At 34.4% G+C, this 13,337-nt stretch overlaps 1 protein-coding gene across 1 annotated transcript in view; it reads left to right on the forward strand.

Moving 5' to 3' along the window:
- SBF2 (SET binding factor 2) overlaps positions 1–13,337 on the forward strand; it is a 288,299-nt gene that overhangs the window by 256,897 nt on the left and 18,065 nt on the right. The window contains exons 30-33 of the mRNA XM_075713224.1: positions 933–1,117; positions 5,007–5,183; positions 7,854–7,955; positions 9,159–9,344. Of these exons, the coding sequence (XP_075569339.1) occupies positions 933–1,117; positions 5,007–5,183; positions 7,854–7,955; positions 9,159–9,344 (650 nt within the window). The remainder of the gene's footprint in view (positions 1–932; positions 1,118–5,006; positions 5,184–7,853; positions 7,956–9,158; positions 9,345–13,337) is intronic.

Below are 13,337 nucleotides of genomic sequence, written 5' to 3' on the forward strand. Positions count from 1 at the left end.
TGGTTCCACGTCACACTGCACTGTTTCAAGCTCATGTTCTTGCTAGCTTTGGGATTTCTGTACCATGGCCTGCTGCCAGAGTAATGGTAATATTACTGCCAGATTAAAACTGTAAGACTGTGATCTTCTAGGCACCCTTCTCTCTACTCACACAACTGTACTGTAGTCACATCTGCTAGAATATAGTCATGAAACACATGATTAAAAAAAGAACTTCCTTAAATTCATTGTCATTTCTAATTGTCCCTTAGACATGGACAATTAAAAACTAAAATTCATGGCATTCTGCATTTTAATCATGCCATTTCAAGAGTAAATATGGAATACTTTATCCTGAAATGTAATATTTGAATTGATCATCCTTATATACATTTTCATTATAATACGATATGGTTGATTCTATTACATTGTGTAGGGTGAAAGGAACACAAGAATTCTAGGTAACAGGGAATGTTAACTGATACTATTTCTGTTTTTGAAGAAAATAATTATATAATATTCTTACTAGTTAGACTTCCAAAATAATATGCCTTTGACAAGGAGCTACATCAAATTTTTGTCCCTACTTCTGAAAAGATCAACACTAGCAATTTCATTTCCATAAACTTAAATGGACATTAATTACTTGTAAGTTGTGAATCACTTTATCGTTGTATTACTGATATCATAGCAACCATTTTCTCTACAACAGAAAGCACTGTGCAGAGTTTGATTACCTTAGGTTAGATGACAATGTAGTAGGATGCTTTTGACAGTTTTTGTTATGAAAATATTTCTTTCCAGTACGTGCTGTTAATTATGTCCTATGAGGGATGCAAATGACGTGTTTAAGCATTCTACTTTCCAAATTATGTTTTAGCATATGCCTTAATAATTCCGATCTCCAGTGCCTCACGCAAAGAGGATTTTAAATATTTTTCATCTTTATGAAGGTGTATGGGCAAGTCTTCGTTCAAGCAACCGATTTATCAACACTCAGACTCCATTTATTGATGTTGGTGCAAGACTTGCAGGGAAAGATAACACCACTTCCTACAGTAGCAGCAGTTTTCTACAAAGTCAGCTCTTGAGACGGCAAGCAGCCCTCTATATATTTGGAGAAAAATCTCAGTTACGGGTAATGGCAATTTTTTTTTAATGATAACACAGTTTTTATTTGGCTTGAGTTTAATAACCCTAATGTTTTTACAAAATAGTAAATAATATTCTAGATCAAGTGGATGGATAACTCTCCTAAAGGTGTAAACTCTTATGAGGATTATTCCTATACACAGAATAACAATTAATGCTGTATAATTTTTTGGGTCCTGGGGTAGGTGTGTGAAAATCGAGCTCTGTGGTTGTATAATACAACAAAGTTAATATAAATTAAAATATACTAAATTATCTTAAAGATTAGTTGAAGATCAGGCTCAAACTCAGAAAAGTTCTGTGAGTAGAGCCCTATTTGTCACTTTTGGTCAAATGCTGATATGTAGTAGAGCTAAGAGATACAGAGATTGGTAACAGATGACTAGAGGAATGGAATAGCTTTTGTACAAGGGAAGAGCATTCAAATTGGGAAAGACATGGCTAGGAAGGAAATACATTGCTAGGCAACAGAGCATCCAGCAAAGCCTTCATATTCGGAAGTCATTTAGTCTTTGCTGTCTCCCTGCACTGGCTTTGCAGGGAGCAAGGGCAGCAGAGTTTGGCTCTGCTCAGTGCAGCTGCTGGGACGCAGATGAATGGTGGGGCTGTAAGCAAATCAAGTGGGGCTGGTGTAGCAGCAGTGGGGCTTGCTGCCCCTTTCAGAGCTATTCCAAGGGAAGTGCTGGAGTTCTGTATCTGTAAGTTCCTGCTTTCAGAGCCACACTTAATTACACCTAAATACATACTACTGTACTCTGACTGCTCATCTGACGCTCAGCTGAGTCATCATCTCAGCGATTTCTGTTTTGGGAAACATGAAACAGACTTATTTGGTAGTTTAAAGTGCAGTTTTATTTTCCCTGATGTGTTGAAATATGTTATGAAGCAAATGGGATGTTGTTAGTCAGGAAAGTGATTACCAGAGAAGAAAACCTTCAATACTGTGGGCAGCACTTAAACTCAAGTGAAGCTAAATTGATGTGAATAAGGCCAACCCAGAAGTCTGTCCGTCCTGATTTGATTACATCAAGAGGACCATGATGTCTACAGTTTCATACACCTTTTTGGATAGATTTTAATATTTTAGATGCAGTTGTTTAAGAAACAGGTATCTTCTATATTAATTCTTGGTAGCTTTACTTTTTTTCAGAAAATGTTTGCATATTATTTCTTTTTAATCTCTGCATTCAAAGATTGAAAAATCAGTTGTTCTCTACTTTCTTATTCGAAATGTGATCATACATAAAGTGTTATGTACTTTTTGAAATATGTGACTTCCAAAAGCAGTTATTGGTAGTAGGAAAATACGTAAGTATTCAATTCTTTCTGAAATTATGTTATATCAGGAGATGGAAGAATCATGCTGTATCAGAATGATGAATCAAAATTCTTTGCAAATTTTGTTTCTATTTTGACTTTTCTTTTGTAATTTCAATTTTTTTTTATATCTTATTCGTATTTTCAGTTATATTTTTAAATTACAGCTATATAACAGGTATTAGTTCTTACTCCATTTTTACTTTGTCTTTTATAATTGCTTTGCAAATTCATTTTTCTTTTGGTTTCTTCATTACACATTGGTACACAAAATAGGAATTTTTAATTAGTTGGATTTCATTTGACATTCTATCGCTTTCTAATACGTTTAGCATAACAATAATTTGCAGAATTATCCTGTTAAGGCTATAATCAAAGTCTTCTGATTTAATAAAATAAAGCATAAGAATATAGCATAAAAGACTAAACAGAAATTTTCAAAGTAAACATAATTTATGATTATTAGAACAAACTGTTCTTTTAAACAGTAACAAAACTGTTTATTTTCCTGCAAAATTTTTCAGTTTTATTGAGTTGGCATTTTCATTTGCTTTGCTGGAGAACATTCTTCCTGAAGTTTTCAAACAGGTCTGTTCATATCAATTTTTCATCTTGTTAAGTCATCTTTTGTAACAGTAACCCCCAGAAGGCTCTGGCAAAGGAGACACTTCAATGAAAAGGAATACAGAAGAGTAATGCAAGAGAAACGATTACATAGAATTAAATTGCCATAATCTAATAGTAACAATTATTCGTGTTTTTATTTGTTTAATATCTTAATGAATGGTAAGTGAAGAGTTCAGTTGCGCATCTAAAGATATGTGGTAGAAACATCTTTAGTCTGCTGCTTTGAAGTGACCCTTTAGACCACTTGGGCAAAAAATGGAAGTTGTATCAGCAGTCACAAACTAGGGGATAATGTTAGTGCTTGGTATAGATTAAAGCACTTTTAATATATTACCATACAGATGTCTATTATTGTGCAGAATATTAAAAGAGCTGACTATTGGATGTACAAACAACAAGCATTGGACAAAATCAGCATGAAATAGGCTGAAGTCCAGTAGGATGTATATAACTTGGAAATTGTCTAAAAATCAATACTTCAAGGATCATTAGATTACACTGGATGATTTCCTTGCTGGTTTAGAGCTTATGGGTTTTTCACTTTTTTGTTTTGTTTAATAATACAATTTTGCAGAAGATGAGTAATCTCTGGGCATTTCTAAGGAAAAGTGTATTGTGTTAGCAAATGTAAGAATAAAATTACATGGTGATTAAGGGATTGTTTCAAACCTTCCCTCCTTGATTTGTATCTAGTGTATAAGATCAATTCAATTTTTGTTTTTGTATAAAGAAATCTTGTTGATTTTTGATTGTGAAGTATTTTCCTACCTTTTGTTAGCATCCTGCTACCTTGGAATTTGCTGGCTTTGTAAAGGGCTTGGCAGAGCATGCATTACTGGTGTTGATTCCTCTAAGGACCTGCTTTATTCTGCTGAATATCATGTCACATAAATTGATGATACAAACAGAAATATATAACATTTTAAGGAAATTGTGCTACTTCTCTCAATTGCTTTTATCATACATTATTACAAGTCAGCTTTCTAAAAAAGCCAGTTTGCTAGTTGAGCTGTTGCATTTGGTTTTGAACCATGCCAAAATATAAACAGAGCTAAATCTGGGCTTTCACTTTCCTACATTTTCGCTTGGCATCCTATGAAGCAGCTTAATAAAGATTATTTGCAGGCCGAGTTTAATTCCATGAAAGAGCAATTTCTGAGGAAAACTGAAAAAGTTTGCTGTGAAGATCTTCAGTGATGCTTCATATGCATTATTTTCCTAATACTATCCTCCATATTATCCTTCTCATCATAGTTCTTTTTTTTTTCAGTTAGCTAACTTGATCCCTTAATTCAGTCCTCCTCTCTTATTGTTCATTTTCTAAATGCAGTAAGTAAAAAAAACCATGAAGAATTCTGCTACGAAAAACTCACATACCTCTTGGAAATTATATCAGGTATTCCCTGACTGCTCTTCTGTGTTGAACTAGGTACTTTAGACAAACAACTGTCTCAATGTGCAATGACCACTTATCTAAGTCAGCTAGTTTGCAGTTTTAGGGGTTCTTTTTGGATTTGGGGGTCACTTTTTTTCTGCTTTATTGAACTACTAGAATCTGTCCTGCACTGTTGGTATGTCATCCATACAGTTATTTTAATTTTTATTTATTTATTGTTAATTTGGTTTAAAAATCCTAAAGGAAGCACATTATGTTGAGTATGAAGAACTCAACAGATTTATCATTCAACTTTAGGGGTTTTACTACTATTATTACTATCATTATTATTATTATGGGTACTTTATTATGATACATTTTGCAAGTGTTGTAAAGTTTTTTTATTATCCTGAGCAGGTGCTTAACTAAACAGATTTTTAATTAGGAATTGAAATATTTAGCAATAAAGCAGGCAAGACTTTGAGATTTGATGAGACTCTCCGTGAAAAACCTGCTTCCCTTTTAAATTACATCTGCTGTTGTCCTTTTCATACAGGGATTCAAACTTGATTTTGCTTTGAATTGTGAATTTGTTCCTGTTGAATTCAGTGACATCCGACAGACAAAGGCAAGCTTTAAAAAGCTGATGAGAGCATGTGTTCCCAGCACTATTCCTACAGATTCTGAGGCAACATTCCTTAAAGCACTTGGGGAGTCAGAGTGGTTCCCACAGGTAATTTATATGACAGGTACTTCTAATAATCTATATGCAGTACTGCTTACACAAAATAAATTTCAGGCTCTTCTGACAGAGAACTATTGTGTTCTAACCAGCTGTTCTTCTTTGTTCATTGTAATTATTTTGCATACTATCAATTCTGTCATTACATAAGCATTATTATTTTAATACAATCATAACATTTACAAATGTGGGAGGCATTTTTAATAACATAATTTATGGTTTATAACAGGGAACATGTACACAAGTAGAGTTGACTGTTTTTTCTGCCTATATAAATTTATGGTCTTGGTTTTAACCACTTTTTCTTATTTATATATTTTAAAAATCAAAGTATAGAATAATAAATGAGTCTTTTGATTTTAAAACCGACATTCTACTCTTCATATGTGTTCCCACCCTGAATTTTCATATGCACAAGTATTTAACAAATAAGCTAGTATCTGTTATCTGTTGCAGCATATGGGGAAGTATTTGCAGGCGAGAGGGGATTGTGTATGTGTTAATCTGTTCCTTTACTTAAAGATTAACCAAATGAAGGCAAGACTGGAAGTAACTTCGCAAAATTCAAATTAAGAAGGATGTGGGGAAGTCAGCTCGTTGTAAATCTAAACCCATTTTAATTATAGTGAATGGTTTTTTAACAGTTGCGTGTTATGTTTGGAATCCTCTGCTGAATATATTCTTCTCAAATGCAATTAATCATAGAAAACAGTGTAGACTTTTATGCTGATTTCTTAAGGAGGAAACACATGTAACGGTCATTTCAGTAATTATGCATCAGAAAACATACTCCTGGTTGAAATGTGCTGCAGTGCAAGGAGTGGCTTAACTTCTTCCCTTGAGGTGTGATCACTCCTTAGAGAGCATAGGAGCTGGTCATTCCTGTGTGACATTTAAACCACATTTCTGTAGTTTAAATCATGCCTTATGTGACTTACGTGATAAAGTTAATTTATGACTGATTTGACACATTTTCTACTATTCCTGTGCAAGAACATAGATCTGTCATCTCAGAACTGTGTTTTTCTTGTATTAAGCTTTCCTCTTCTGGGCAATGGAAGTTGCACGGTATTGATTTTAACGCTGTATAGGCTAAATATTTCTTTATAAGGATGTGAATACATAAGAAGAAATTTGAAGTGCTGCCCTATCTTCTGAATACAAATTATAAAAATAGTATTTTGCATTTTTTATATTGAATCTGTATAACCAGATCACATATGAGTTTCTTCATTAAGGATGGCAAAAACCAGCCTTTCTTCTATTCTACTGCCTAAGAATGTATAGAACAATAAACAAACTTCTTGGTTTAAAAAGTGGTGCTCTTTTCAATCTTTTCCTGTTAAAAATTGCAGGAAAATTAGTTTCTTTTATTTTCTAAGTAATGGCTATGTGAATGTTCAGAGGAGTTAAGTGTTTTCCATCACAATTTCCGTGGTAATATTCATAGGATTGCGGGTTTTTTGAGAGGAAAAAATCAGACTGCCCTAAACAAGGATGAATTTTCTAGGGTTTAACTGTTGTTTGGTTTATCTTTTTTCTTCTTATTTTCTCCAGTTTAATTTGCTCTCCCTGAGTCACTTTCCTGTGCCTTCTGTACTTTCTGGACTTACTTTTTCCTTGCGTAAATGATCTTAGATGTCTCTTGCCATCCTTTGTTTATTTGTTTTCCTATACCGCTTTCTCCCTTCTTTCAGGCTTTCATCTTTCCTACTGCTGCTATTGGTTGGATTGTATTCAGTGCTCTGCAAACAGCAGTTTCATTCTCCTGTAAAAAACTGAATTGCTTACATATTGTCTAGTATGTTGTTTACCAAGAATGCTGTCACAATATGACAAAAATGGTAGAAACATCATACAGATTTTCCTTTTAGTAATAATAATGTGAAGTCTCATAGTAAGATAAAATTGCTCAAACTCATCTAAATTTTTTAACCTGCTTATACCTATGATGTTTGAATCAATCTCATTCAAGTCAATAACCCTTCCCAGAGAAATTAACTAACCCACCTGCTCAAGGAATTTTAGTATCACTACATAATGAATATTAGATTGCAAATTATTAATGTGTCCTCTTTCCATATGTTTTAGCCAGTCTGGCCAAGTATAAGAAATACTGTTTAATCTATCTAAACCATTTCCAGATTATAGGAATAGGATTTTTCTGTGTTTGTTTTTAGGTTTGTGGTTTGTTGTTGTTGTTGTTGTTATTATTAAATTTATTAATTTCCAACTTCCATGGGATTGAGCATTAGAAATATTATCTTGTAAATATCCCGTCAAAGTATTTAGTGACTTTATGGAACCTTAATATTTCACAGGAAATTATTTTAGCGTTAAGCCCAGGATGGAATTTCTCTGCAATAAATCTGTCAGCTGTATTGTTCCCATTCTCCTTTTTATGACAGCTATTTTATTACAGTACTCACTGGTTTTAATAGTTTAAGTTCCTATCTTCAAATCCTTGCTTAGTTTCATTGTAGTTCAGATGAAAATCCTGAGACTGTTACATTTTATAGCTTCCTAATTTGTTGCATCAATGCATTTCTCTGCACTATATATAGATTTCAGAATACATATTTTAATATTAAATATGAAAAGATTCTATTTATTGATAATATCTTATACCTGAGCATGTTACTTATTTGTAATACTTTATAGCTTCACAGGATAATGCAATTGGGTGTGATCATCTCTGAGCTCCTGGAAAATGGTTCTTCTGTTATGGTTTGTTTGGAAGATGGCTGGGATATTACTGCACAAGTAAGCTACTGTTAAAACCTTGAAATAGCTAAATATTAAGAAACAACACCAGGCAATACTTTTTTACACAAGTGACTGATAATTTGGTATAACATTAATAAATTTGTGTTGTGGCAGCAGAGAAGAAACTAGAATGCATGAATCTTTGCATTCATTTGCAACTTACACCATGAAAGAGTTTCTTAAAATGAATTTGTTACAAAGGTCCTGATGGACTTACAGTTCTAAGGCTTAGATATAAAAGCTGCATTTCTGCACATGACCATAAGTAAGAATGAAATCTGAAAGTTGCCACAACTGTTCATTTACCTTTGTAAACATAGTACAGTTTAAACGCAGAAGGGAAGGAGAGGAATTCTTTCTCTTGCCATTCACTTTCCATAAATGAAATTAGGAGACCACACACGCGGAGAAAACTAAATTTGTGCCAAAGTGACTGTAACACCTGCTGCAAGGACAGATGACCACAACAGATAACTTTCTGAAACAAACTATAAATTAGGTGAATGAAGACCCGCTGCCTCATTTAATGGCTGCATTGTGTCCCTGTAGTTGCTTCATAATTTAGAAGATAAACTCAGATACCGGTAATTCTAGTAAATAGAAACTTCATGTGCAGCCAGCATCCTGATATCAGGTAAACAAACCCAAACAATGAAGAATAGAGAAAGGGGCATACGCAGCTGGAAGTGAAAGAAGTCTGTGCTGCATTTTAAAGTCTCCCGAGATGCTGTCTATAAAACCAGGCTGAAGTTGGCTGGTGAGCAGCATAGCATGGCAACACTGCAGAAACTCTGAAGTCACCCTCAGGACCAATTCTTTAACACTTTCTTTGCTGAAATAGCCGATACTATTTTATAAATGTTTATTATCCTTATTTTATTAATAAGAGCGGTTTTATTTCAAATGTAATTTAAATGGGGTAAGCATTATAATGACTTCCAAAGTCTATAGTTGCTCAGGTTTGACTTTTACAGATATTGTAAAGTCTCAATTTAATTGAAGCTTTTTCATGTGAGATATTATTTGGTTTGTTTTATACAAATACATAATGTATGTGGTAAAATACTTGTAGTTGAGTTTATATGAAGGGTTTTGGTTCCTTGAAGTATGAACAGATTATAGAATATTTATATTCATTAACTAAAGTGTTCTCCTAACTTCTGTCACTCTTAACACAATATATCCTGTCTTGCGATCTAGGTAGTATCTCTGGTGCAGTTACTCAGTGATCCTTTCTATAGGACACTTGAAGGCTTCCGAATGCTGGTGGAAAAAGAATGGCTCTCTTTTGGCCATAAATTCAGTCAACGTAGTAATCTGACTCTCAATTGTCAGGGTAGTGGATTTGCTCCTGTTTTCTTACAGTTCTTAGACTGTGTGCATCAGGTAAGTCAATCTCTATCTAATTTTAGTTTGCAAGAAGAATTCATAAATAATAATAATAATTTCAGATGTTATAGATAATGGTTTGAGAAAAGACTAGTAACCTCCTTCTCTAGGTTTTATTAAAGTGAATGGATTTCACCTCAAGAAGAGCCGGAATTGTTGCCTAGAGGAGACTGACCCATCCACACAAAACAGACTAAGAGGGATGGTTGGCATTACAGATCTTTTAAGGTCATTTATGCAGAGATTTCAAATAGAAGTGTTTTTAAGCTTAAGACTGGATTTTGGCAGTCTGGAGTACCTTTATTCAGAAGAAGAAATTGACTGATTGTTAGTACAGTGACTAGACAGTTTTTAATTCCTTGTACTTGATGATGAGCTTTGAAGAGGCCTTGTACTCCATCCATTCTGGAAACAACAAGCTATAAACCAGGGAGTCCTGAGGTGTTCTTATTTTTATATATACTGCATGTTCAGAAGATGAACACCAACTGTTACGTCATGTAGGAAGAAGTTAGGTTAAGAATATTACACTCATTTCAGGTTAATTCTAAAGTATGTCCTTTTCTTCATCTGAAACCAGTAAATATAAATGTTTTGCAGTGTCTCTGTGTGTGCAAACACAAGATACAAGCTTGCATAGTTCCTCTTGTACGTCTTATATGTCTTTCTTTTCCCACTTCTCTCATTTTTCTTGCTGAAAAAGCTGAAAAGACTCCTGGACATTATTAACCTATATTAAAATTTATAAATGACTCTGTCTCACAGAAGACGACTGTTAAAGCACCAGCCTCCTTACTGGGCACAGGCATTCATAGTGAATACTTTCATGAAGTAGACCCTGAAAGAGAAGTCAGCAAGTAGACTTACTTTGCTACCTGAAGCAAAGTCCACAGATTGAATTGGTTTTGTTGCTAAACCAATGAAAAACAATCTAGGTATCTATGGGAGACTGATAATGAATGAGCTTATAAGAAGATAAGTAAAGACTTACTGAAGAACATGTTACAGAAAAGAAAAATTTTGTTTGTATCCCAACATTAAACACCAACAGCCATCATCATCGCTGTCTTGCAAGTTAATAAATCATATACTTGGAATTTGGTTCGATTTCTACAGCATTCCCCATTAGAAGACCTTTGAAGTAATTTGTCACATCTCCCATTTCATCAATCTGTTTCCCAATGGCTGTGGTCCTCAGGCTAATTTGTATTTGAAATGGGGAGATTTCTCTAAAGAGAATCAGTACTGCATTTTTCATTCATACAGGTTAATCTGCCCAACTGTCACACTAACTATTCCTTAGAATAGTTTAAGGTTATTTCTCCATTCCTGAGGGAGAAAAAACAAATTCTTGGTTGCAATGGCTACAACAGTACAGAATTACCAATACTGAAACATATCTGCTTGGTGGTTCATTCAAATCTGTGTGTAAATCATTTGACTGGTGCTGTATTCTCTCTGCTGTCAGATGTCTTCTCCAAGCTTTAATGAGCAGACTGGATAAAACTGTCTATTACTAGAGTGGAGTAAACCTACATTTGATTTCAAGCAGCAGTGTAATTTCGAAGTGAATCCCTCCAGTATATCCCCTTACCATTTGTTGATGCTGTTTTCATGCATGCGTACTAGATTTTACTTTGAAGAATTTAACCCAAAAGTTCTGCTTCAGGTATAGAGTAAATGCTCACCAGCTCTTAAAAGGATGTGAACCAATGATTCATCACTTCACTTAGAACCATGGGGGTCATCAGTGTACAGTGGGGTCATCAACTCAACTGGACTAGACCTAGTCCAAAGTAAAACAACAGATGTGTCGTATAGCTGCAGGGACCTCAGCACCAGCTGCTTCAGTCTGTTTGTCTGCTCCTTTTGCTCTGAATTACTTGCTAATGTAGACATAGCCTACATCCTGTTTCTGACCCTGGAAATGCTTTGCTCCAGTTTTACTGTAATAAATCTTAGAAAGTTGGCATAAAGAAAAGCAAGGAAATTATTCACGCATACCTGTACAGTATTTTTTTCTCGAGTCCAGAGATCACACAATCTTTGGAAACAAATGGATTATCCAGAACAAAGATAAAAATTAAATTCAAGGATTTTGATTTATTGTCATAAAATAGAATGTACCATGTTTTCTTCATGGCAAAATTCTTGGGTTTTCTTTAAGTTATGTTTGACACAATCTGCAGTTTTAAGAACATAGAATAACAGGTTATAATCATCTCGGCTTTAAAAGTTAGGATGAAATGTAAAGTGGGATAAATCCTTGCTGTTAACAACTCTCAGGTATGATTTTGCCTCAAGCTGCAAGGTGCGTAAAATATTGCTACTCTATACATGTGAATGTGTCAAGGAAATAGAAGAACATTGCCTTTGTAATTCATCTCAGACAGCAGCTTTGATGCATGTCACTAGGTGTCTGACTTTTCTCTATCTTCAAGAGGTAATATAAAGTATACAAGTTATTAACATACACATTTTACAGAAAGATCTGTATTTTCTGGATTTTGGTCTTAAGCTGTGTCCACATGCCCTGGCTGCAGCTATATCATGAAAAAAGATTACCTCCTGCAGGCCATCTGGAGCTATTCATCACTTCTCCTCTGGTGGAGATACCAGCCTTCCAGTCTGTTAGCTAAGGGGTTCATGTGAACCTGCCTGCCTTTTCCAGTCAAAATGGTAGAAGAAATTTGGTAGAAAAGACCATCTTATTTTGATGGGTGTGGATTTTGAAGCAGTTCAGCAGGTCAATCTGAAGGAGGCAGTAACTTCTCATAAGGAAGGATAGGGCTGTCTAGGGGTTATCATCTTTTCAGCCAGTGTTATCTTCAGCCAAGAAAGGGCATGGGAACACAGCTTTACTGCATGATCAGTGTAATATAGATAATACAGACTTGTCTGTTATTAGAAGAGATCTTCAAGCTCCATGACTTACAGTCCTATTTAGAATGCAACTCTGAGTAAGTTTTCTAGAAATAGACTTACGAAGATTAGTCTCCTAACTCATGATGGCATAGTATTGACTTACCAAATTCTAACAGTATGGTTGTAAATTCTAGGAAAATTACTTTTGAAGTCAAATTAATGGTTGAAGTTTCATAGGAATTTACTATGAAAAATAAATTTACTTAACATTTGTACTTGAACATTTCTGTTAAGTTTCTTTGGTTTCTGTGCAACTTACTAGGCAACTACATAATCCAATTAGATTGCAACTTGACCCTGCAGTGTAATGTATTGTGATCAGTTTTTAAAAATTGCCCATTCACTGGATATAAATATTTGGTCCTCTCAAAATATTTTTAACCATTATAGTCTCAATATACTAGGTGCAGTAAGAAAGTCATCATAGAGCCAATATGTGCATTAAATGTCATGGGTTAAACTAAAGATACAGAGAAAACAAATGAAGCAGTGATTCCTAAATTAGAACTGCATCATCTTGTAAAAAGTCATTGTTTATGCCAATATCTCCAGGTGTCAGCTGAATTATTAGTGCAAAATCATTCTTTCACAATAGCAGCATCTGCCAGATGCTCTCTCTGCTTTGAAGAAGACTGAGTGATGACACTGAAAGTGATGTCAGTGTAGGAAGCTTTTCTTATTTTTCTTCTGTATCTATTTGTTAATTTATTAAATATAATTAAAATGGAATGATTTTCTAGAACTGACTTCTTTTAAGCTCAATAAGGCACTCTGTTACAGCACCCTGTATAAGCGGAGGTGAGTGTGCTAGTCCCATGGTAGATGCATTCAGTTATTCCAGTGTTTGCAGGAGTAGCCTCTTAGCGATTACTACCACAGGACATTTTGGAGTATTTAAACTAAGTAAATGTTGATATATAATGGGATTGGAAAACCAAAATGTATTGGAAAGCTAAGGAAGGCTGATAGAAGCTTAAGATTATTGCATACATTCAAGAGATATTTAAGTTAATTGGGAACATGGTGATTTGAAAAAGAAGTCTAAAATACTAAGTTTCTCTAGTC

The sequence above is a fragment of the Pelecanus crispus genome, chromosome 6, assembly GCF_030463565.1.
Source record: "Pelecanus crispus isolate bPelCri1 chromosome 6, bPelCri1.pri, whole genome shotgun sequence".
Taxonomy (NCBI): Eukaryota; Metazoa; Chordata; class Aves; order Pelecaniformes; family Pelecanidae; genus Pelecanus; species Pelecanus crispus.